Source organism: Orcinus orca, chromosome 8 (assembly GCF_937001465.1).
Source record: "Orcinus orca chromosome 8, mOrcOrc1.1, whole genome shotgun sequence".
Taxonomy (NCBI): domain Eukaryota; kingdom Metazoa; phylum Chordata; class Mammalia; order Artiodactyla; family Delphinidae; genus Orcinus; species Orcinus orca.
This window is the reverse complement of record NC_064566.1, coordinates 24064412-24089474: the sequence shown is the minus strand read 5'-3', so window position 1 is coordinate 24089474 and position 25063 is coordinate 24064412. Positions and strand designations below refer to the sequence as shown.

At 48.4% G+C, this 25063-nt stretch overlaps 1 protein-coding gene across 7 annotated transcripts in view; it reads right to left on the bottom strand.

Moving 5' to 3' along the window:
• Window positions 1–708: 708 nt before the first annotated feature.
• The window catches only part of ELF5 (E74 like ETS transcription factor 5), a 30035-nt gene continuing 5680 nt past the window's right edge, over window positions 709–25063 (bottom strand). For 4 of the 7 annotated variants that reach the window (XM_004263993.4, XM_033410405.2, XM_004263994.3 and 1 more), the window contains 6 exons: window positions 23737–23861; window positions 13390–13623; window positions 9850–9900; window positions 4569–4637; window positions 2499–2694; window positions 709–2088 (listed from right to left, as the gene is read on the bottom strand). In XM_004263993.4, coding sequence (XP_004264041.1) covers window positions 1992–2088; window positions 2499–2694; window positions 4569–4637; window positions 9850–9900; window positions 13390–13623; window positions 23737–23857 — 768 coding nt within the window. In that variant the 5' untranslated portion in view covers window positions 23858–23861 and the 3' untranslated portion in view covers window positions 709–1991. Of the gene's footprint in view, window positions 2089–2498; window positions 2695–4568; window positions 4638–9849; window positions 9901–13389; window positions 13624–23736; window positions 23862–24773; window positions 25012–25063 lie in introns of those variants that run through there. The other 3 variants (XM_049713946.1, XM_033410419.2, XM_033410415.2) reach the window with 3 other exon arrangements.

The following is a 25063-nucleotide window of genomic DNA, read 5'->3' as shown; positions in this document are numbered from 1 at the left end:
TATAACTAAAAAGAAGCAGACTCAGAGATGTGGAGAACAAACTGGTGGTTGCTGGTTGGAGAGGGGCAAGGTAGGGATGGGGGAGGGGAAGGCACACACTATTGGGTGTAAAATAGGCCACAAGGATGTACTGTACAGTATGGGGAATATAGCCAATAGTTTGTAATAACTGTAAATGGAGTGTAACCTTTAAAAATTGTATTAAAAAGAAAACAACAAAGAAAACCCTCAAACCAACCACAACAGTGCAAGAACAAAGTTCAGCGTGTGAGGCAGCATGAAGTGGTGACCAAATGCTCTTCCACACAGGTCCAGGAAATTACTGTGACAGGCACTGAGAAACTAGTGGTACCAGATGGGATTTTCAAAAAGAAATTGGTAATCTGGATTTGTCTGTAAATCTCCTGATTTTTAAATAAGGCAACTAATTCAAAATAAGAAACAAAACAAAACCTCAAAACACAAGCAAAAAAACAAAAACATAGCTGTAGGACCCACTGGACCATGGCTTCCATCTTGTGAGGGGACCTCTGGCTTAGGATAGAAAGGTGGTGTGGAGGATCACTTCATATATTCCTTGCATCTTTTGGGGTTCTCTGGGACTCTCCATCTCCTAAATGCTAGGAAGTGGAAGGGTCATCAAAGGTTTTATAGGTTGTCAATGTTTGTTGAGTTGGCCTTGCTAAATTGGACAATATGGAGACAGTGTAACATGTTAAATATTTTATTCACATTGTTTACAAACTGTATCCACCTGGAAAACACATGAATCTAAAAAATAGACTATTTTACAGTCATTCACATTTTTTAAAAACAAGTTACTTTTGACGTGAAACTCTAAGATGGAGGCCCTCAGCCTGTATTGTCGTTCAGTGCCTCGTCACATGAGGCTTCCTGCTCTGGGGAAGGAGTTCTAGGGGCAGTCCACCCAGCTGGAGGTCACTAATGGCTCACCTACCAGTGACTGATGAGAAAATGTCAGTGCATACTTTAACTTGTGAACATTCACTGGTGTATATCCAACGTCGCTAATTTTGTCAAGGAAATATGCATTTTAGAGCTTGCGTACTCATCGGGTGGGAAGACAAAACGAGAGGCTCATAATTTAATTGGCCATTACAGAGCCATCAACACATTCCCAGTTCTATAAAGGTGTAACGTCTTGCCCACAGACAGAATGAATGAATTACGATTTTATTGTGTTGAGAACCTGAATCATAAAACAGAGGTGATTTGGAAATTGATGTGAGCATCTGTCGACTCTTTGCACATCTGATGCCTCCCACCTAGGAGAAGAGGGGGAATACACTCAGCAAGAATTAAGAATGTGCCTAATTTTGTGTTACTCCAGAAGGATGGCCATGGGAGTTTTGCTGAGTGGCTAAAAAGATGTTCTGGTTAAGAAACTCGCTATTAGCCTGTGCGAAGTCCAATTATGTACCAGCTTGACGGCTTAGCTCCTTTACTAATTAAGAAACTTTTCTATGGAATTTGACTTTAACAATTTAAAATCTACAGTATGTTTGTCTTACCCACATCTCACCCCGTCCTACTATATTAACTACAAACTAATCACTTCTTTTTTGCTTTGTGAGCTGCCACAGTTAACTATGTGAAAACTTCTGAGCCTTTGGAATGGGAGCACCGGATGAGCCTCTAATGGCAGAATTGGATCCTTTTTCTCTGAGCAGCAGCAATGGCACAGGGCATTGTGGTTCTGCAACTCTTCATTAGGGAAGTGATGTTTGATCCGGGTACCACAAAAGATCATCCCCTCCTCCCCTCGGGTAAAAAAAAAAAAAAAAAAAGGAATTTCTTAAGGGTTGCTGTCATCACCCCCAAGTAGAAAACAACTCTGAATCCAAATGTAAGCTGAGATGTGGAGAAATTTTATCAGCACGTTTGCAGGCTTGAGTGAACTTTCAAGGTCTATTGCAATCTATTGTTTTAAAAGACAGAAATCCATAAAATGAGCTTGATGATGGAGGAGATCATAGCTTGTCTTCCTGCCACCCGTGCGCGTTTTTTCCAAATTTGTATACTAATCTTCGGTCGACCCGTTCCAGAATTCCTGTTTTATAGTAGTACCTGTGAAAGACAGCAGAAGAGGGACGTGAGGAGGGTTCATACCCTGGGAAAACAACAGCGCATAAACACGTTCCTCTTTCCTCTCAGGTGACAGGCTGGTCTTTGGTTACCCTGGTATTTTCACACCCTCTTATCAACTTACACTTAAACCTTTCCCAGTCATCTTGAAGAGCGAACCTCACCACATCTGGTTCAAAACGTGTGTGTGTGTGTGTGTGTGTGTGTGTGTGTGTGTGTCTGATAGCCTGGCTTCAGAGTGATCTCCAGGGAACACTGCCAAGAATGGAAAGGACAGCATGTCAGTTTACAAACCCTAATCCCACCTGTACCTAAGAGCCGAGGTGTTGTCTCATGACACTTTTTATATAACTCTGCCTGAAGGCTCACGGCATTTCATGCTGTTCACTTACCTCAGAGCTCTGCTCAACTTTTCATACGTCATTCTGTCATTTCTCTTCCTTTGTCCCCACATCTTTGCCAGGGCTTCTGATTTAACCACCCGAAAAATACCTTGTTCCCTATCTTCCCATTCCAGAATGCCACAGTTTTCCTCAGGAGATAGAAGAAGGTCTCTCACAAATTCCCATAGGTGAGAGCTCTGGAGGCCTTTAGGGAAGGAAAAAAAGTTAGCTAAAAACTAAAACAGAAAAATTGAAGAGTTGTACAACTTCCCATGAACCCATGAGAAATGCTCCTTCATGGTTATTTCCCAAAGTGATGACCGAGCGTTCTACTTGGAACCATACCTAGCTGTGAAATGTCTTCTTCTACTGGGAACCATACCTAGCTGTGAAATGTCCTCTTCTACTAAAGTAATTACAACACACACACAGAGAGACATCCTATTTACATCGACCAGCAACACTGGCTCACGAACTTTCCCTGCTCGATGGAATTACCAATTCTACGGAATTAATGAAATGACAGTCGAATGACGTTTCCATTCTTCTTTCTGAAAAGCAGTGTGGTTGTACTGAGATCCCATAGCTACAACTGTCTGGCTGGACTAATCCTGCCATTATGTTTTGCATGAAAAACTGGTATTTCTCTTGTTCCATTGTATCATAGTTAAGACTTGCTCTGGAGCCTGGCTGGCTGGGTTTGGGTCCTGAATTCACCTCTTCTAGCTCTGTAACCAAATCTCTCTAGTTATCTTCTCTCTAAAATGGGTTAGTAGTGATAAATGGAATATTTATAAATGGAATGGAATATTTACAAATGGAATATTTCCTGCCATATCAATACACAAAGGATGGCACAGTCATCAATGATTGCAACCCTCCAACGTGAGCCGGTGAGCCCTGAGGCGACTCAGGGCTGAAAAGGATCCCTGCCATCTAGCAGCCATCAGACTGCAGCCACTCCCTAAGGCGAGCCCTGAGGAAACTCAGGATGTGAAAATACAGGATACTGGCCCCAGATAGCTGAGGTGCACATCAAAGGAATGATTTCACTGAGCCCAGACTCTTGCATCTTCCCATACCTAGAAAAGCGCTGAATTCTTTAAGTTGAGACATTTGGTTGTCTTTAATTAACAATAATCTTTATGACAGACTCTAGGTCCATCCACCTCACTACAAATAACTCAATTTCGTTTCTCTTTATGGCTAATATTCCATTGTATATATGTGCCACATCTTCTTTATCCACTCATCTGTCGATGGACACTTAGGTTGCTTCCATGTCCTGGCTATTGTAAATAGAGCTGCAGTGAACGTTGTGGTACGTGACTCTTTTTGACTTATGGTTTTCTCAGGGGATATGCCCAGTAATAAAGCAGAAACTAGCACACCATTGTAAAGCAATTATACTCCAATGAAGATGTTAGAAAAACAAAAAAGAAAAATCAACAATCTTCTGACGTTGCTGCAAAACTCCTGTATCTCCTGGCTCCTCCCCTCGCCTCCTCGGGGCAGTTTCTCAGAGTTACCTGAACCGCGGTCTCCTGGGCTGCAGTCCTCATTTTGCCCCCCAAAAACTTAACTCGCAACTCCCATGTTGTGCATTTTTTTAAGTCAACATAAGAGTACCTACCTCATAGCACAGGTTAGAGGATTATGATTTAATGCATGTTAAATGGCTAGAACCAAGCCCAGCAGGCTCAACCCTGTCCTGGGTAGATCTTAGTTCTGGGAAAGAACTAAGAACAGAATTGCCAACTCATGTGGTTTCTTTAGTATCATCCCTGAGTACTTCAGTGAGAAGGATTCACAGTAGACCAGGAGAAACAAACCCTTATTCAGAAATTTAACGTGGTTAGAACATTACTTTAATTCTCCTGATACCATTTCCAAGTCAAAAGAAAGAAATTGGATTTTGATAACACTTATGACGGTAATCATCAATTTCTCTGCTATGTTCTTTGGGAAATAACGGGACTCACTCAAACACTGAGTCTCAAAGCTTATTAAAGTAGATTACTTTGTCTCATGAATGGTTTTAAGAAATTACCAATGACAGATGGCATCTCTTACACTTACTTGTTCGACTATGACTGTGACAGTCTTGACTTTTGATGCCACTTGTTTTCAAGCAACTGGAAACAGCGTCTGCAACAGAGTGATTTACAGCTGTAGGAAGGAAGCTGGAGGCCACGACCTCAAATCACACCAAATGGGCAACTATTAATTGAACACCTTTGTGGTAGGAGACAGCGTGCTGGGCTCTTTGGGAATAATTAGTAGGTTTAAGGAGCGTTTGTATTCAACACTGGGGCCCTACTGTGTGCCAAGTTCCGGGCTCTGAGCTGGAGATAGAAAGTGAACAACACAGACTTGGTCCCTGCTCACCTGGAGGTTAAGGACTATTGGGCAAGGAAAACACAAGTGAAACACAAATCGCCATTGAGTTAAGTGTTATGAAGGAAGGAGGCCTTAGATAGAGAACGAGGCGGAGGAAAGCACCTGCTGTAGATGGGGTGGCCAGGGCGAGTCTCCTGGACGGGAGACACTCACGCTGATGTCAGGAGGTGGGAGGGTGTCCCGGAGGGAAAGAGCAGCATGTGCAAAGCCAAGGGTGGCGACCAGGCAGGCCCGTGGGGTGCCCAGGCGTGGCGGTAGGGGCACCGGGCTGCCGGCAGGTACGTGGGCACATGGTAAGGATGTGGGATTTTTTTCTTTTTTTTTTTTTGGTGGTACGCGGGCCTCTCACTGCTGTGGCCTCTCCCGTTGCGGAGCACAGGCTCCGGACGCGCAGGCTCAGCGGCCATGGCTCATGGGACTAGCCACTCCGCGGCATGTGGGATCTTCCTGGACCAGGGCACGAACCCGTGTCCCCTGCATCAGCAGGCGGACTCTCAACCGCTGCGCCACCAGGGAAGCCCAGGACATGGGATTTTATTCAAAGAGTAAAGCGAAGACTTAGGACTTTAACAAGGTCTACTTTTTAAGAAGATCCCTCTGGCTAGTGTGTGGAGAACAGACTAGAAGGGACACAGGTAAAAGCAAAGAGAGTAGAGCTTATGAAGAGCAGAAAGCAAGGTGTGACCTCAAGGCCGAGTTAAACTAGAAATCACACTGTAAATCTGAGACACTCACGTTGCTGCAAAATGTATATGATTAAAAAGTAAAAGGTGGTACCAGATCACCCCTCCCTGCCCCCACATCACTTGCTCAGCCCGCTCCAGCCACACTGGCCTCCCGGCTCCTTCTGAAACTCACGGGCACATCCCACCTTGGGGCACTTGCTCCCTTTGCCCTCAGTGCTCTTCCCTTGGGTGTCCAGGGGCTCACGCCCTCATCTCCATCTTTGCTCAAAGTCACCTTCTCAGCGAGGCCTTCTCTGACTGCCTGAGCTGGAATTGCACACGCTCACCCTACTCAACACTCCATGTGCTAGTTTTATTTTTTGCTGTCATATTCATCACCATGGAACATATTATATATTTATTTATTTTGCTCACTGGCTGACTTTTCCCACTAGAGGGCAGGGATTTGTGTTCCCACCTGTATCCCCCAGCACCTAGCACAGTGCTGGGCATATAGTAGGTGCTCAGTAAGTATTGTGGAGCGGCCACCATGCTGCACTCTACTCACCTTCCCTGCTGTAGGGACATGATGCTATAAATACTGAATGACAGAATAAGTATGCTGTCCATGGAGGGAATGGTGTCCTGTGTACCACACCACTGCCCAGGAGGGGCCTGTCTCAGTGCCAGTGGGTCTTGTCACTACCTGGCGTGACATCCTGCAGTGGTACCCTGTGGTCTCCCGCGCAGAGGCTGCCACGTTAGTCAGGCCCTTCACACATGGACCTCCACCCAGTTCTCCAGGCTTATCCCTTGCTGCTCCCCAACATCGTCCCTCCTTTGGGTCAGATGGTCCCAATGGGGCTTGACTTTCTCCTGCTTCCTTTGCACATGCTTCCCGATCCCCACTTCCACCCAGCTGAACCCACTCTCACAAAACCTCATCAGGAAGTCTTCTCGGAACTCACCCTCTGGGTTAGAGCCCTCTCTGTCCCATAGCACCTGCGTGTTCCTCAGTGTTCCAGCATTGGTCCCTTTCTACCTCTACTGTAGAGGTCCATCTCGTCCATTGTTCATGTGTAATGACAGCTGATATTAAAGGAGCGCTTACTAAGTGCCAAGTGCTTGTAAGGGCTTCACATACAGTATCTCATTTAATACCTGCCACGACCCTGTGTGGTATAATCGCTATTTCCATTTATTGAGGAGCAACTGAAGCCCACAGAGTTTATGAATTTCATCCAGAGAGGTGGAGCCAGGACTTGAACCCAGAGCAGTTCCGTTTCAAAGCAGATGTTCACAATTTCTGCTTCAGCATGTCTTTCATGGCAGGTGTTCAATAGATACTTAAAGAATAATTATTAAAGTTTGTTGAGTGTTTGCTACTACCAGGTGCACACCCAATCTCGCCCACCCTTATGATGCACGTTTCTTACTCTCCTACTTTACGTATAAGAAAACAGAGGTGTCGAGTGGCTGGCATCTCCCTGGAGGTCCTTCACTCACGGACTCACGAGTGCTGAGACACAGTGTACTCTCTGCAGCAGGCACGGGACAGACATCACGAAACAGGTCCCAGGCTCTCCTCTCAGGGGACTTGCACCCAAGTGGGAAGGAATGTCCAGTGAACAAACATGGCCTATTTCAGTTGGTGATAAATGCCATGGAGAGGAATGTAGCGGGGTGGGAGAATAGAGGTCATGGTGAAGGGGCTGAGTGATCTTGCAATTGTAATAAGAGTGAACAGACAAAGCTCTTGGACAAGAAGATGTCTGAGCAGAACGGAGCGAGCCCTGGCGATGTCTGGGGAGCACGATCCAGGTCATGTGCCTGCCCGACGTTGGAGCTGAGATCGCATGTGAACAGTCCGGCATCAGGGCCCCCAGCCCTAATAACTGCCGCTCATCATTCTCTGGAACAAACAATGACACGAATGCGTGACTTCAACTCTCGGGGTCCCTTCGGCCCCTCCTCCACCCTTTCCTACATTACAGCCTGGAATTGTATTGATGTGGGAAAACGTGCCCATGCATATGGGCCAAGCCACAGTGAATGCTCTGGTGAGATCAGCTGACAGTGGGGTTGTCGCCAGGTAGAGAGAGGTGAATGCAGGTGAGCAGGTGAGCAGGGCTGACGGTCGGTTGATCAAGACCGAGAAAGGGTTCTGCCCTCCTATCTGATCCAATGTCACGCTCTGCGGTATCACCTGCAGAGAAGACCTGGCCACTGTTTTAATTTAATCTTTTAAGAAGAGAGACAACAAATGCAGTCATCAAGACAAACACAGACGAATTATTAACTGGTGACTAGACAACAAGCTTTCTCTGAAATGCCAAAGTGGCAAGAAGTGGAAGAGTCACCCTTTTAATTTCGATGCTTTCTCCGCGTGCTTTGGATGGAAGAGATCTGGCTTGATGAGATGAACACAGGATGGGTCAGCATGAGGCAGGGCTGTGGGGATGGTGGGAGTTTCCCCTTGTGGGTCTTGCCAGAGATAAATAACCCTGTTTTACCTGTTCCTACTCCTCAGTGGTGGCTTTGAGGGCAGTCACGGCTCGGCTCGGCTGGAGGCCTTGCTTGGCGGGTGGTGGGGTGACGGTGTTGGGGGGGCACAGGGGCTGAAGCCATCAGTGTGTGGCCACGTTGAGGCAGCTTCCCAGATCCAACGTCCCCAAGGTCAGTCTGAGGTGGTGGCAGCAGCAGTACCCTGAGCCCCGCCCCAAACTTCTCTCTGGAGTTCCACAGTGCTCTGGGGGGGTAGCTCCCTGTCTCACAATGATCTTCATCTTCAATGTGCCCCTGCAGCTGTGCCTGCCGCAGGGCGAGTGGGGACATGGCCCGGGCTCTCTGCTGTCTGTGGGATTTGGAGAGGTTTGGCTGCCTTGAAACTGGAGACTGTTAAAATGTGGCCAAAGGATATGTTCTCAGTCGTTGGTTGAAATCCTGGTCCGCTGTCCTCCAGAAGCTGGGTGGAGGCTGGCGTGGCAGTTTCTCAATCGAGCTCATCACACGCACGTCCCCATGATGCTAGCAGTCCAGCCATAGAGCCTGCACCCCGTGCCAGGATCCGGAGATGCCCAGCAGCAAAGCCAGGCCCGTAGGCTTTGTCCTCTGGTGCTTCTGTGGTGGAGGTGGGGAGTGTGTGGAGAGGAGAGATCAAGTGCAGAGGGGCTGGGGTACTTCACTTGGGCCAGTTCTGACAGTTTCCTAGCTTGTCGGGCCTGGGCCCCTTCAGCAGGTACTAAGTTGAAAATCTCCTGTTCTCTGAACAATTGTGGAGCTGGGCCCAGACCCAGAGGAGTCCTGAGTCTTAGGTCTCAACTGAGTGGACAGCAGAGTGGACAGCAGGGTCTGGGAGCGTGCGTGCATGTGTGCGTGCACCTGTGGGCATGTGGTGAAGGACACAGGATATAAGAGCATAGACTTTGAGAAGATGAGTTGGAATCTCTGCTCGGCATGGACTTATAACTTGTAACTTTTGAGTTACAGCACCTCCAGTTTCCTCAGATACAAATGGGGATAACATTACGATCTAGCAAAGTTATCATGAGGATTAAATAAGTTAATGTAGGTAGAATACTTGGCCTGGCACCGTGCTGGGCACATAGTAAGGGCTTCACAAACACTAACAGTAGCTATTAATCTTATAGCGATTTAAGATGAATGGGAACACTGCTTGAAGCCCCAGGAGGCTACTTTGTCCTAGTTGGCCAGGCCCCTGAGCCAGGACCTTGGCGTGGGTCTCAGTAACTAAGAGCAATCATCACCATCATCATCTTTAAAAAATGAAAGCTCCAAAGTTCCCTTTCTTAAACCTTCTCCATCTGCAGAAGTGAAACCTTGAGTGTTAATTTTCAGAATCAACGAGGCCATCTGAGATCCTCCATTACCTTACAATTATAAACGTGACCTGCTTAGTGAGCTCAGATTCTTTGTAGACGTTATCAACACCAAGGCCTCTAATGGTTAGTAATTATGATTATTATTGCTAAAGGGCACCAGTATTTGGAGCATCTACACTGCTGGCACAGGCCAGGCGCTTTGTATGTATTGTTACCTGAACACCTCACAACCCAGCAGGTGTCTCACCACTTTATAGACAAGGAAACTGAGTCTGGAGGAGGTTAAGGAAGCCACAGACTTGCTCTGTCCACCGTGTTTCTCCTGCCATCTTCTAGCCTTTACTGTTTCAGGTCATCAGATGTTGAGTGTGGTCCCACAAGAGCATCATTCAAGCCCATGTGCCCAACAATAGCCTCAAAACGGCCTCGGGCAGCTTGACCTCAGTTACTTACAGTCTTTGATGGTGGCCTTGGTCTCTTCAGCGTCATTAAAAAAGGAGTAACCTGGAAAAGAAAAAGAAATCCGCAAACCATGGCATACAATCCTGCTTTCCCCAGCCAGGCCACGAGGGGAGGTACTGGGGAGAAGGGAAGCCACTGTGCCCTTTGCAGGGTACTTTTATTTCAGAAGGAACCTTGGAGACCACCTGGCCTTTATAGGGCCACCCTGAAGCCACCCCTGAGAGATGTAATCTCCTTGTTTTTTTTTGTTTGTTTGTTTTTGGCTGCCCTGCGAGGCTTGTGGGATATTAGTTCCCTGATCAGGGACCGAACCAGGCCCCGGCAGTGAAAGCACCGGGTCCTAACTACTGGACCACCGAGGAATTCCTCAATCTCCTTGTTTTTAAAGGCCACCTGGAGAGAGCCCTGGGCCACGCAGCCCAGCAGCTTCTAGGCTTTTCTGAGTGGGCACTGGGAGTGAGTTCTGGCTTGGGATCAGGAGGCCTGGGTTCTGAGCTGGGCCGAATCACTGACCCCCGTGTAGACTTGCCCAGTCACCCTGTCTCTGGGCTCGTGTTCCTTACTGGCAACATGTGACAGAAACACCCCTGCCCTCCCTGTTGGCTCTCGGAGTCTATGATCTGGGATGTGATCTCTAATCCCTTGGGGATTTGAACACCTGTTACATGCGGGTCAAAGAGAAAAATGGACACGGGAGGCTGCAAGAAATGCAGAACCCGACATGAGGATTTAAAGGAGCCTGGAGACGGTCGGGGCCTTGGTGGTCTCTGAAGAGTGGGGCGAATCAGGAGTTTCAGATCACATTTTCACGTAGCAGCACAGGCCAAAGGACATCTGCTTTCTAACTTGGTGTCCAATGTGAGGACTAGTTTCCATTTACTGAGAAGACAGGAACAGAGCAGAGTTGGGACTTGATTCCTAGGGCCGTTGGTTCTAGGAAGGATAGGTTCTGGTCAGCCACGCACTCTCTTCCCTCCTCCCGAGAACAGGAGCGCGTGATGGGGGATCTTCCTCTCCTGTGCTGGGAGAGTCTGCCCTCTGCCCTGCACCTCTCCGGCCGACTTCGCCTTCCAGCGACCAGGGTCTTCATGCTTCAGGGCCCTTCAATCCTACTGCAACACCTGCTGAGCCAGACAGCACGCTGGGCCTAGAGCCCCCTTTAACTCCTCTCCCTGCTAAAACTTGTTCTGTGTCATTTTCTTCCAGAGCCCTCATCTATGGGGTAATATAAGGCCTAAACTGGGTAATAACTAGTTAACATACAATTTATTGTCCAAACAGGGACACTTTTGAGAATGAAAGACAGGATAATGGTTGAAGACACCGTGTCCTGGGCAAATTGGGACACTGGAAACTTTGGTCACAATACATGTATTTCAATCACTGTATACATTCTGGCCTGAGGAACATTAAAGGAGGAATTTGAGGACAGAGCAGGTTGATGGAGTAGATCATCTTACTGATCAACAGGATAACTGCCCTGGCCCATAGAGTCCCTGAAAGTCCACCATTGGAGGTAGCTTTGTGACTCCAGGGATTCCTTAGAATAAGAAGAGGCAACCTGTGGCCTGCTTAAAAAAACAGTTGGATTTTAGCTTATTTGTTCTGCACAGACTTTGAGGTAATGGGACCAGGGATAGGTATTTTTTGATGTAACAGTTGCCAGGAATGGAAGTGCCCGAGGTGGGAGATCCCAGCACAGGGACTGCTGGGCCTGAAGACCAAACGTGATTGACTTGACGTTCTGCCAAGGCTGGCGGTACCAGGCTGAATCTTTTCTCAGGATGGAATACTCATCTCTGTGGCCCTGGGGTTCTCGTGCAAGGCTGTCCCCTTGGGATGGTTCTGAATGGAGCCCCCAGCTCCTCCCTGAGCCTCTGTGATTTGCTCAGACTTGCCTCCTTTCAGGGAAGGCCTGCTGAGTGGAGGCCACTGCTCCTGGCAGGTCACTGTCACTGGCGATAATCAAGCAGAGACTGGATAACAGTGGACAGCAGGTCTGTTTGTCCCTTCCTCACCCCAGGGCGCTATGGCTCCCAGGGCAGAAACCAAGCAGTGCCTGAGAGACCCCACCCTTAGCTTTCCTGCTTTCAGGCACCCATGATGGGGGAGATCAAGGGGAGGGCAAAGAATCATAGAGCTGGAAGGTACTCTGTGGGTTTCCGCCCAAATAGGAATCCCTGCCACGGCACCGTCATCAAGCAGGGGGCTATTAGATTGCTTGCTTATCTCCAGTGACGGGGAGCTTCCTACCTTAGTTATCTTTTGAAGCCGCCTTTTAATTAATTAATTAATTAAAGATTTTTTTTGATGGGGACCATTTTTTAAAAGCTTTTATTGAATTTGTTACAATAGTGCCTCTGTTTTATGTTTCAGCTTTTTGGCTGCGAGGCACGTGGGATCCTAGCTCCCCGACCAGGGATCGAACCCATACCCCCTGCATTGGAAGGTGAAGTTTTAACCACTGGACCACTAGGCAAGTCCCCTGAAGCTGCCTTTTTAAAAGAAGGTGCTAACTTTTAGAAAGGTCTTTCTTAAAATTGAGCTGAGATGTGTTTCTTTATTTTTTAAAATTTCTGCCTCTTGGTTATATTCATGATGACAAAAACAGTTGCCATTCATTGTATTTGCGTCCGTATTTGCTGTGCTAGATAATGTTTCACCGAATCCTGTCAAGAAGCCCGGGGAGGTGTGTACCATAACCCCACCAGACAGGCGAGACAGGGGAGATTCAGAGAGGTTAAGCCATTTGCCAGAGGTCCTGCGGCTCCGAAGTGTGAGAGCCAGGGTTGGAGCAAAGGTCTTTCTGATCTCACAGTCCTTGCTTTGTACTGACTTTCCATGAATCAGCCCTGCTGACCTTGGAGAAGTCACTTAACCATTCAGGACCTCAGTTCCTTTCTCTGTGATATGGGATACAGAATAGTATGTTCTCAAAAAATGCTTCCGGGTTTAAAAAACCTGTCCAGCAACATTCTACTCTTGCAGGGTATGTTGCTGTTAAATAATGCTACTGGGGCCACCTTGCGGCCATTCGATCCTTGACCACTAGGAATGTGATAAAAGGAAATGGCAATTAGTCAGACTCCTCTGGAAACAGGGAAGGGAAAGGGTCTAGTTAATTTTCTTCTCCTTCTGCTTAATAAAATGTCAAGCAGAAGCCTCCTCTTTTTGTCCACCCTTTATGGTTAACAATCTTTACGAACATAATAGTTTGTTGTATCAGCCTGGTTCCTGGGCGGTCCTTGAACGTGTTTTAGTTTTCTTTTTCTTTCTTTCTTCTTCTTTTTTTAAAAAACTGTACTCAGCTTGCTTCCTTGTAACTCACCCCGTTTTACCTCCAATCTCTGATTCTAGCATGCTAGAGCTTCTGGGTACGGAAAGGTCTGGTTAGCAGGGGATTTGGTTTCACAGAGAGTTGCAGCTAATAAAATTTCGCCATGTGAGTCCTATGGTAGGGAAGGACCTCCGAGGTCATTTGGTCCCAACACCGGGTCCCTGTCCTCAAAGCCCAGCCCTCTTGGCACTGACCTTGTGAGCGCATGCTCTGGAGGATGAAGTACAGGTACTCCCCGCAGACACCAGCTGCCTCGATGAACTCCTCCTGTGTCATACTGCACAGCTGCAGGCCGCTGACGTTGAAGTGGCAGAAGGAGATGCAGTTGGCATCCAGCTTATACTGGTCGCAGCAGAACTGGAGCCATTCCCAGACGTGGCGCTTCGTCCAGTACTCAGGGTGGACAGACGGCCAGTAGGAGTCACAGGCTGCACCAGGAAGAGACAAGTGAGGGATGACAGCCAGGAGGGGATTAGAAGTCCCTCAAAGGAGGCTCTAGTTTTACTAACATCCTTATCCTCTGTCCAATGAGTTGAAGGGGCCTCCAGCCCTGGGTTGTTCTGCTGGGGTCCTGGTCACCTTCTGTCCTGAAGCGAAAACCAGAGGGGACTGGATCCTACGAGTGGCCTTACTGGCAGAAGAGGGAATGACGGGGCGAGAGACCTGGTCCTGGCTAGGGAGCTCCTTGAAAGGGGGAAACTAGGGGAGAAGGAAAGAAAAAGTCCCTTCAGGTATTTGGTTTCAGACAACAGGACATCAAGAGCATAGCCTTTAGAGCCTGACAGGTCTGGGTTCAAATCCTGGTTCTGCTGCTTTCAACTTGGACAAGATCCATAGACATTTAAGCCTCAGTTTCCTCATCTGTAAAATGGGGATAATATGCTCCACTCACAGGGCTGTTCTGGAGTTTGTGGTTAACACCTATAAACTATATGGTACATAGAAAGTTATCAATCAATTCAATACTTATTATTGGATTGGTCAAAAAGTTCATTCGGGTTTTTCCACATCATCTTACAGAAAAACCTCAACGAAATTTTTGGTCAACCAAAACAAATGCCTGTGGTGTGTGCCAGGCACCATCCAAGGCTGATCTGATTCCCTCTGCTGTTATGAAAAGCTGACCAGCACTGGCTATAGATTTGTGTGCTGCCCCTGGCCATCTTGTGCTGAGGGCCTTGGGCTGCTGAAATGTTGCCCAAGCATCTGGCAGACCTTGGATGACCAGAGCACGCTCCTCCAGGGGAAGGGGGAGGCAGGAGCGTTGGTTGTATTGTTGTTCTTGTGTTTTTGGTGCTGTTTTGAGGAATTTCTATCCAGAGGGCAGATTCCCTTCACTCCTTCAGTGAAGGCCCCAGACAGAGGTGTGTGCCATCCTGTCTGGGAGGCTGAGGGGAGGCTGTGCCTAACGCAGGGGCAGAGATGGGTGCTCAACAGACTGTCCCAATGCCAGGAGAAACCAAAAGGGGGGCAGATCTGCTATGGAAGATGTGAGGTACCAGGTCCTTGGTCAGGTACTTTGACATAAACAATTCTTGCCATTGCCATTGTACTCATTCATTCATTCAAAAAGCTTCAGTTTCCTCATCAGTAAAATGGGGACAATGATAGCACCTACATCATAGGGTTGGTCTGTGGATTAAATGAGTTAATACATGTAAAAGTATTTAGGGTACTTAGGACAGAGTCTAGAAGATTACCACTGAATACCTTCTATTTGTGAAGCAACAAATTTTCATCTGAGAATTCATGATGAATGGGAGGTTTGGTCCCTGTCCCCCAGGAGGTCACAGATGAGGAGACTGAAGGTCATGGAGGTCTTGCCCAAGATCCCACAGCCAGTGTGGGGTAGAGGTGGGATGTGAACCCCAGTCTGAACTTGAAAGCCATTACTCTTTCTGTTCCATCATGCTGGTCCTCAGAGGTCAGCACAGAGAAGAGATCAGACAGTGGAGGCAGACACAGAGCCAGAGAGAAGGAGAAGGGCTGAGGAGAAAGGCAGGGAGCAGAGGCAGGCAGGGGTGACTGGCTCAGGCTGTGTGGACGACAGAAAGTGTGTCTCACGAGTTACACCCCACGGCGCACGGCAGCGAGGCTGTTATGATTCCCCCTTTAAATGCTGCATTGGCTGCCCCTGTCCCCAAAGGAACTGTGGCGCTTCTAGTCCCAGGCGGGAGATGGCTTCTCTGCCCCTAAGCACCCCCTGTGTATTGGCCAGGCTGCTATATGCCCTGATCTACACCAGCTCTACTTTCGATTTCCCCCTAAAACGTAGAGGCCTTCCAGAAATCCCTGTTCCCACCGTGAAGTGGATTGAGGTCAAACTTGAACACTAGGTTTGCTGTAGACTGAGTCCTTGGACTCTTTAATCAATAGAAATTGATAAGAGGCCAGATGAGGAATTCAGGCAAGGCTTTCTTGGAACTCGTGCTGCAGCACGAGGGAGTGAGAACAAGAAACAGATGTCCTTGCTTGATCCCCGAGGAGGGTCAACCCGGTCCCTTAAACGGGGGGAGGATGGGGCGAATTGGTGGGTCAGGCGGGAGGGGCGGCTTGGTGGCCTGCCCACCCCCTTGGTGGAGCTGAGCGCAGGCATCCCGCACAGGACCCTGCTTTTGCTTTGGCGCCTCAGAAGTGGCAGTTGGATTTTGGCCTTTTTGTATCTTATTGTTCATCATTTGCCCCAACTGCACGTACCTGCAGTTATTTTTAGTCCCTCATAATGTCTTTCGTTGGTATTTTGTTGTTGGAGGACTCGTTTGTCCAGGTGCCAGCACTGCCACAAAGGGTCCCAGGTCCCAGATCTCAGGTTTGTTTAAATTTAGGGTTTTAATCAGAATTCTATATGTGTGTGAGTCAAAGAGTTGATATCCGGCCAGGATGGCAGAGGTTGATGTTGTGGCCTCTACCTGCTGTTTGAGGAGGGGCCCCCATCAGCCGCTGGGGGTGCCAGGGTCTCCTGGGAACACCTGGCGGCCCTTCCCCCTTCTGGCCTGTGCTCTCACATGCCGAGTTCTGGCTGGAGTAAACCCGGGGCCTCCACTTCCCTGGTATTCCCACGAGAGATGTTTATGAGCCTTGAAATTCTTCCTCCCTGGGTCCTGAGCTGAGCCCCGCCGGAGATGCCTATCGGGGTGCTGCCCTTTCAGGGCACACTTCATTTCTTTCCATGGAGAGCGTGCGCCAAGTCTCCGAGCCCCTCCCCTCTTTCTTCCACCCCCAAGTCATTTTCTTTGGCCCTGGGAGATGGCCACGGCCATGTTGTTTCTGGAGGCCAGCGGGGGCGTAAGGGATTCGGAGACGTGTCACTGACCCTGGGAAGGTGTCGCTGGCGCAGCCTCCGTCCCCTCGACTCGCTCTCCTCGGCAGCTTCCCCGCAGAGCAGGCTTCGTGTGCGGCTCGGGCCCGCCCCACGGGGAGGCCAGAGCCAGGGCCGAGCACGGCAGGCTCTCCTCGCCAGCGGAGTCCTTCCCGAGCGCGAGCAAAGTAGCTGTTCTCGGCCAGGTGGAGGGCGAAGCGCCAGCACAGAGGGAAGCCTCTTGGCTGTGGTGTGGTTCCACGGTCCTGATCCCACAGGGGTGAGGAAGGCCTCCCCCACCACCACCGCCCCTGCCCTCCCGCAGCATTGCCCCCAGCTCAAGGGCTTTGCACAGGCGCCTCTGGTCACCTAGGGTGCGGTCCCCACCTGTCCTCTAAGTAATTGCTGCTCGTCCTCAAGACCCAGCTCACTGCCCCTGTCAGGAAGGCTTGCTGTCCCACAGGGGCGTGGCCAGCTCTGCCTCTTCACCCTGAGTCAGCAGGGCGGAGCCCGCCTAGCCCCCTGTGGGTGTTCCGGAGGTGAAATGACCAGCCAGGGGACTGCCACTTATTATCTTCACCTCACAGGGAGGAAACCGAAGTTCTGAGAGGTTACGTGACTCAGGCCACGCGGCTGGTCGGTAAGGGGGTTAGGCCTCCACCAACTCTTCCACCTTTGGACGTGGGAAGTTTGCATCACCTTTGCCTCACTCTTCTTGGTTGGCAAGGACCAGACTGGACACACATCTGGAAGACTGACTCAACACTTCCGATGAAGGTGTATATATATATAAATATATTAAAATATATGCACATAGTTTATGTAGATATTTATATAGTATGTGTATGTATTGTTATATATTTTACATATTACGTGTATTTATTTATATATATTACATATATATATATTATGTACGTATATAATCTAGGTTTGAAAAATCAGAAGAAGGATAGAGAGACTGATGATGACAGTGTTTGAATGACATGGAGACCCTTTCACTACTCGGAAGAGATGAGCTCAGGGAAAATATAAGATAGGGTGATACACCCAGAGAATATGTTATCTTTAACAGGTTGTATTGTCTGGAAATGTAAAGTGTTCGCCTCAGTGTGCCTACTATTCACAAAATAATTTAGACTTTTTGGAGAAGCTGAGCTACGAGGCCCTTCTGCCTATGTTTACCAGTTGGGTACAGATGATGTCCTGTACCTGGTAGACTTAATCCAAAGGTCCGCAGGCCACGATTAAACAGCAGCCTTGGCCAGCTCCTTTGAAGTCGGAAGTAGGTCGGGACACTTGTTTAAGGACTAGCTGCATTGGGAAGAAGAATTAAGGGGCTAAAGGGAGTTTTCAGCGATTCTGGGGGGAAATGCTCACAACTGATGCTATAACCTGGGATGCAGTGAAATTTGGAGGGAGGCCTTGAGTTTTGGAGCTGGCTGGCACACTCAGATTCCCACAGGGTCAGCAGGGCATGTCCATGCCCGAAGTGGCCCCCGATGGGGACAGTGGGAATGGGCAAGTTCATGCCGAGTGGACAGTGGTGGCCCAGGTCCAATTGGCTGTTGCCGGGCAGGAAGGTGGGCTCTGTGTTGCCAAGCCCAGATTGTTATGTGAAATCTCATGATTTTTAAGTGCTGACTTATTTAATTTTTAAAAACCGCTCCGAGGGTCAGTCAAAACTCTTCCAAGGCTGGCTCACTCCTGGCAGTGACTTTGTGAGGAAGAACTTCACAAGCTTCTGGACGGTTGTCTCCTTCAGAACTATTGTTTACAGCGGGCATGCTAAGGCTTTTAAACATTTTTAGTCGAATAGTATTTTCTTCAAATTGAAATTTCTCTGGAAAAAAAGCAGTGCTGCTTTGCTGGGAGTTAGGGGAACGTACTATATGGCTTCCCCTCCTTAGCCCCAGAAGGCTCCTTGAACATCACTGTTCTAGAACTTGAAACCAGGGCTCTTGAAATTTGGATTCCCCCTAAAAGCTGAAAGGGTGTGTGATCTCACACTTAGTGGTCCTGCCTCCTAGGGACCCTAAGAGGGTCTCCAAGGGCATCTGTATGCCCTCCAAGGGCATCTGTTTCTTGTTCTCACTCCCTCAGCAAAATGGGAATACTAGGACGTACCCCATAATGCTGTTAAAAAGATTAAGTGAATCAATACATGGAAAGTGCTTGGAAAAGGACAGGCAGGTAGTAAGTGCCCATTAAATACCACCCATTTATACTTGTTAATATCAGGGCTACTCATACCACTACGTTAATTGCGTTTCCTCAACTTGTTAGCTGTGGAATCCTAACAAAGTTTCCTAACCTCTCTGGACCTCAGCCTCCTTCATCTATAAAACAGGAGTAATAATAGTGCCTACCTCTTAGGGAGTTTGCTACGAAATGGAAGAGAAATGACGCATGTAAAGAACTTAGCCCAGTTATCTGAACGACAGGAAGCTTTCCATGTGTCACTTGTAATTAGTTATTATTTGGGGATGACATTTGTTCTCAGGGAAATGAGGCCATCTCCGCCGGGGCCTCATTCTAGCTGAGGGACAAGCAGAACAAAGCAACCCAAAACTCAGTGAGAGCGAGGCACAGTTTGGGTCCGAGGAGGCCTGAGTTAGACGGACTGGACCACGATTAGCTTGATTTATTAGCATTGGGAATTGGGAAAGTCTTTTGCCTGGAGCAGCGCTGAAGAGACCAGTGAGTGGACTGGATAGCGCCGGGCACCATCGATTGTGGCTTTGTCACTGAAAGGAAGGACTTTATGAGGAGAGATCTGAAATGATATATTGCTTCTAGGTTTCCCTCCTGAGCTGGTCTAGCCCCATCCAATAGTCCTTCTTGGCTTTTATTCCAAGCCCGTGGAATGATTTAGACCATGAGATGGAAAAAAAAAAAAAATGCCTGGAGCAGTGTAAGAAACTGGGTGGAGAAGAGATGAGAAGGGCTGGCTGGGTATTAGCAAAGAGCCGAGGCCATGGGAGTGTGGTTAGAAAGGGGCAGAGAGCACCAAGCCCTGAGCCGTCCTGGGGCCACAGCTGCCCAAAGGCTTGGATGTGTGTGGGAGAGGCCGGAGGTGGCTGATGGTGAGGTCTCTCCTTGGGGGTGTCCTGGGGTGTGACTACCGCCACGGGGCTCACCTTAGGCTTTCCAATGATTTTGTATTTCATTATCTGGTTTCGATTTAGAAGTTCCTAGACTCTCTCTCATATCTGATCTCAAACTTCTATACCCTGAACCGGAGTCTTGCCTAAGAAAAGCCCCTGTGAGACCCAGATGCCTCTCTTCCTGATCCTCTGGTTGTTAATATCCAAGATCAGGGTTTTGCACCTTGTTTTCTTTTTTAAGAAACAGTTCTGTCTTCAAATAAAATCTCCCATTGCTAACATATTTGTTGAGCACTTAGTATGTGCCAGTTACCATGCTACACTCCTTGAGTTTTCTCATGTCATCCTCAACATGATGCTATGAGGTCCTAGATCACGTAGCTTATTTTACAAAGTAAATGATGAAAGTAAGGCAAAGAATGGTGACATCCCTTCCTGAGGTCACACAACGAGGAAGTGGCTGAGCGAGGAGGTCATGTAGGCAGATTCCAGTTCCTGCAGCCAAGCCTTAGTAACCACTATGCTGTACTATCTTCTGAATCAAAGTGAGGGAGGGAGGTGGAGAGGGGGACCTCAAGCTTGTCCTTCTCAGCTGTCACTGCAGGTCCCCGAGGGACCTCCTGGGAACCCCTAGAGCTGCCTCAACCTAGAAACCTCTGCCGCAAAGTATAAGGAAGATCCGAAAGCCAAGGCCTACTGAGTGTTGGCCTGGCCACCTTGGCAATCAGGGGAGGGGTGTGTGGGTGTGTGAAGGTCAGGATGGAGTTCCAGAAAGTAGGGGTGAGATCAGGATATTCCATGGCTTGTCAGATGCTTGGCTACTGGAACTTGATTGGAGAAATAATCTCTTCAAAATACCACATGCTTGTGAAATTTATGCACTTCCCCACTACGTCCCTCTTTGATAAAATTTTCCAGTATCTGTAATTCTTTACTTTAAAAGCTGAAGGGAAGGCCAGGGTTAGCTCATGATATTCTAGAACATTCTGCAGGCTGTGACCGCTCACTCGCCAGCCTGCCGTGTAGCAGGCTGTGCTGCTTCTAAGACAGGCCAGATGCTGCGCACTTAACACACGTCGGACACAGATTCAGCTGCCTTCTGCTAAAGCCAGTTAAGAGGCAGTAGGCAGCTGGTTATCCCAGCTAGGTTGCGTATTCCTCCCTGCACTCTCACGGACATCATTTATCCAGCGGGTACATCATTTCTTTCTCCCTTTCTCTCCCTTTGGTCTCAAAGTGTCTAAGCTGCCAACATTCTGAATTGGAAAGGCTGAGATGGAGACCCGGGCTGCTTTTGTTCAATATGAAAAGTGAAGCGAGCAGAGAGAAAGCTGTTTATCCACCAGCTGGGAGTCGTGACGTGTCCTGGCTACAGTGACCGCTTGCCAAGTGCCAGGTGCTTTGCTAAACACGTTATATGTGGAATCTCAGTCAATCCTCCCAACGCTGGGAGGTGGATGCCGTTTCAGCTGAGGAGAGCATATCTCAGAGATGTTCGGGAAAACCTGCCCAAGGTCATGGGGCTGGTGGATGCCAGCACAAGCCCTTGACCTCAGACCCAAACAGGAAGCTGCCATTGGGACAACCCTGAATTCAAGCTGGAATTTCCTGGGAGGTGGGTAAGGACCTTAGGACAGATGGCAGAGCAGTGTCTGGAGGAGAACCTGGCTGTCCCCTGATGCATCCCTCTCAGAGAAGGTTTTGGCAGACACTCAGACCCATGTGTCACCTCTTGGGGTGACAAAGAGACAGAAGGCACTGCAGGGCATTCCTCCCACCAGTGGGACTCAGGGAGCCTGGGTCCTCATTTGAGACTAAATTTTCACACCCAACCTTGACCTTTATGAGCTCAGAGACACTCGGCTCCTTCTGAAGTCCAGAGGGCCAGAGGGCCAGCCCAAAGCCTGGCTCCTCCCTCGGGGAATGTCAGGAAGCTGGGCCACTCGCGGAGGATATTCTGTCTTCACATCTTGGTGGGAATTTCTAGTCTCCCAGTGGGTGGTGGGGGATGAAGTCTACCTCTGTGATGTTGCCTGATGCAGGAAGAGACGCTTCTGGAAGGGATCCTAGCAAGGACCTGGTCCAGTCCCTCATTACACTGATGGAAATGCAGAGGTCTCAGACGGGAGAAAGCTGGGTCCGTACTTTTTAAATGCACAGTTCAGTGGCATTAAGTATATTCACATTGTTGTGCAAACATCACCAATATCCATCTCCAGAACTTTTTCTTCAACCCAAACTGAAACTCATCCTTCATTTTTACACACTTGTGTGTGCTTGCTGTGTGCCTGCCATGTCCCAGACACTTCACACCTATTAACTCATTTCACCCTCACAAGTCTGCGAGATAGGCATTACTGCTCTCTCCACTTTAGAGATGAGAAAACTGAGGCATGCGAGGGTAAGGTGTTGCAGTTATTAAATCGCAGAGCCGCTCTTCACATTTAGGGCATGCGGCTCCAAAGTCCGAGCTCTTGACAACTACAGAAGCTCCTGGAACACTGCACGAGGTAGGTGGCTGAGGCCACCCCCTCCCATCCTGCTCTGATGCCCCCTGGTAGAAGAGGCAGGAAGAGGAGGCTCCCAGGATGGCAGCTCTGTGTTATGCGTGAATGGAGAGAAGGGACAGGAGCTGGGCTCCACCATCGTGGGACACATAGGGAAGGGACAGGGACTCGAAAGCCTTCGTTTTCCTCCTTCAAATTTAGCCTCTTGACCAAATAATGAGTGTAGGGGAGATCGAGTACATTCCTCATGGTCTTTCTTGGAAACAAGGTGCTCCTTAGGCCTGAAGGAGAATTACAAAGTGCGGCTGGATGACTCAGGTCCATGTGCAATTATCTGGACACTGGTGAGAGTGAGCGATGTCATACGTACAAGTGTGTCGTGTGTGAGGTTGGGGGATGGTGTGGGATTCGATTTATAAGTATGTGTCTCAGGTCTGTCTGTGTGACACTGGTCTCTGGCCTGGAGGCAGGGGCTCCTTGAGATGGACATTTCACAGTGTCCTCAGAGGCCTGGCCTCTTCCAGAGGCTGCTGGCCTCCTGACACTGAGTGTGGGCCCTGCTGGGCCGGAGCACACAGGGTCAAGGCTGGGTGGTGAGGCCTGAGGGCTCCATCAGTGCTTGCATCACCCTCCGCGGGGCGTGCACCTGCCGTGCTAGCAGTCAGCCAGGCTTGCTGTGATGTGTAGTCACCCAAGCACCTGGGGACAGAGGCCCACAGAGGGTTTCTGGGGCAAAGCTCAGCTGGCCTCCCTTTGGCATGGGGCTTGCACAAGGCCCCGTTCTTCCTTCTTAGGAGGAGAAAACTGGGCTGGGAGGGGAGGAAGTGTGGGGAGGGCAGCCTGGGGGACAACAAGGGCACTCCTGTTTACTGAGCACTTGCTTGGTGTCAGGCTATATATTTCACAGTTTGGCTCCCTTAATCCTCACAGTAATTCTCATCATCCCTGCTTTAGGGATAAGGAAATAGAAGCTCAGAGACTATCTACAATATTAATACCAATAATCACAGCATTACGTCATTTATAAGATGACCATGTAAGAGAGTTAAGAGTGCAGACGCTCAAGTCAACTTGCATGAAACTTAACTAACTGTGAGACCTTGGGCAGGTCATGTAACTTCTCTGTGTCTCAGTTTCTTCATTTATAAAATGGGAATAATAATAGTAATTTCTCCTAGGGCTTCAGTAAGGAAGAGACAGGTGTTTGGTATAGAGTCTGGGGCATAGCTAGTAGTTAGCAAATGTTGGCTAAAGCCACAATGATCAAACAATCACAGTGTACTAGGCTTCGGGCTAAGGGTTTCTTTCTATTATGTTGTTTAAATATAATAACTCCAAGAGATTGGTGTTATCATCTCCCTTTTACCCATTAGCAAAATAAGGCTCAGAGAGGTTAGTGGAGTTCCCCAAGCCCACAGAGCTGGGAAAAGGTTGGGGCGAGGATTCCAGTGCTTTTCTCTCTGCAGAAGCAGCCCTTCCTCCCACCTGGGTCTCCTGTGACCCTCTGCCCTTAACACTGGTGAGAGCTGGCGTTTTCAGGCCCCCAGCATGGCATTGTCACCCGCCTGAGGCCAGCACCACCTCCTGCCCCAGTCTGTCCCAGCTCAGATGAGCTTCTCCAGACGTACACACCTGTCTGATGCTCAAAGGCAGGATAATACTCTTCATTGCTGAACAGGTCAGTCCACGACATCAGGGGGTCGCAGAAGGACGCGTTGGGCAGGAAGGTGCTGTGTGTCACTGAGTCCAACATCACCCTGTAATGGCAGGAGAGGCTGTGAGGAGGCGGATGAAGGAAGAAAGCCACACTGTAGGAGCCCCCAGCAGGGCGACACTTGGTTTTTAGTAATGACGGCAAACGCTTACAAACATACAGTCTCCCAGGAGCCAGGCACCCCTCTAAGTGCTTTCCATGGTGACATTTTTTAATCCTTGCCACCTCCTGTGAGGTTTGTGTGTATATCCCTATTTTATAGATGAGAAAACTGAGGCAGAGGGGTTGAGACAATTGTCCAGGTAACATGGCCAGTAAGTGGCAAAGCTGGGATTTGAGGATGAAGGCTTTTATTATATAATAATGTTCTTTCTTTACTTTTCCTATTCTCTCACACCTGAGCCCTGAACTGGATTATAATGTCTAAAAATATACTTCTGGGACTTCCCTGGCAGTCCAGTGGTTAAGACTCCACGCTTCCACTGCAGGGGGCGGGGGTTTGATCCCTGGTTGGGGAACTAAGATCCGCATGCCGCATGGTGCGTGGCCGAAAAAATATATGTATGCTTCTGAAAACAGGGCAAGAATTATTATAAATGAACATGCCCACAAACACTAATCCACAATTCTGAAATCCAAAAGCTCTGAAACTGAAAGTACATTTGTGTGTGTGTGTGTGTGTGTGTGTGTATGTGTGGTTCCGACTTATTTCCCAGCAAAAACAGTCCTGAATTGATGTTATAAAATTTTAATATATAATTATAATATATATTATATCTCTACTTCTATATATGTATATAACCTAAATACTATACATTTATTAAACATATACAACTATAGATATGCTCTGTAGTCTTATACCTATAGCTACAGTTTTATTTGTTCCACTTGATGAATATTCACATGATATACTACAGAAATATTAACGCATTTAAGCAGTCCTAGCAGCCAGTACCTTGAGAGGGGTATTCTGTGCTCTGCAGTATATACCCTGTGTCACCTTCTTAATACCTGAAGAATTCTGAATTCTTCAGCACATCTCGCCTCAGGGTTTTGGATAAGAGAGTGAAGACCTGTGGTAATTGTAACACACTTGCTTCACTGAGGGCTCTGGGCTGAGCAGTTTACATTCATTATTCATGGTGTCCCCAGGGCAACCACTCTGAGACAGTTTCTGGTGTGGGTTCTGTTTTTATAGATGAGGGATGGGCGCTGTGAGATTCCAGGTAACACGCCGCAGAGCAC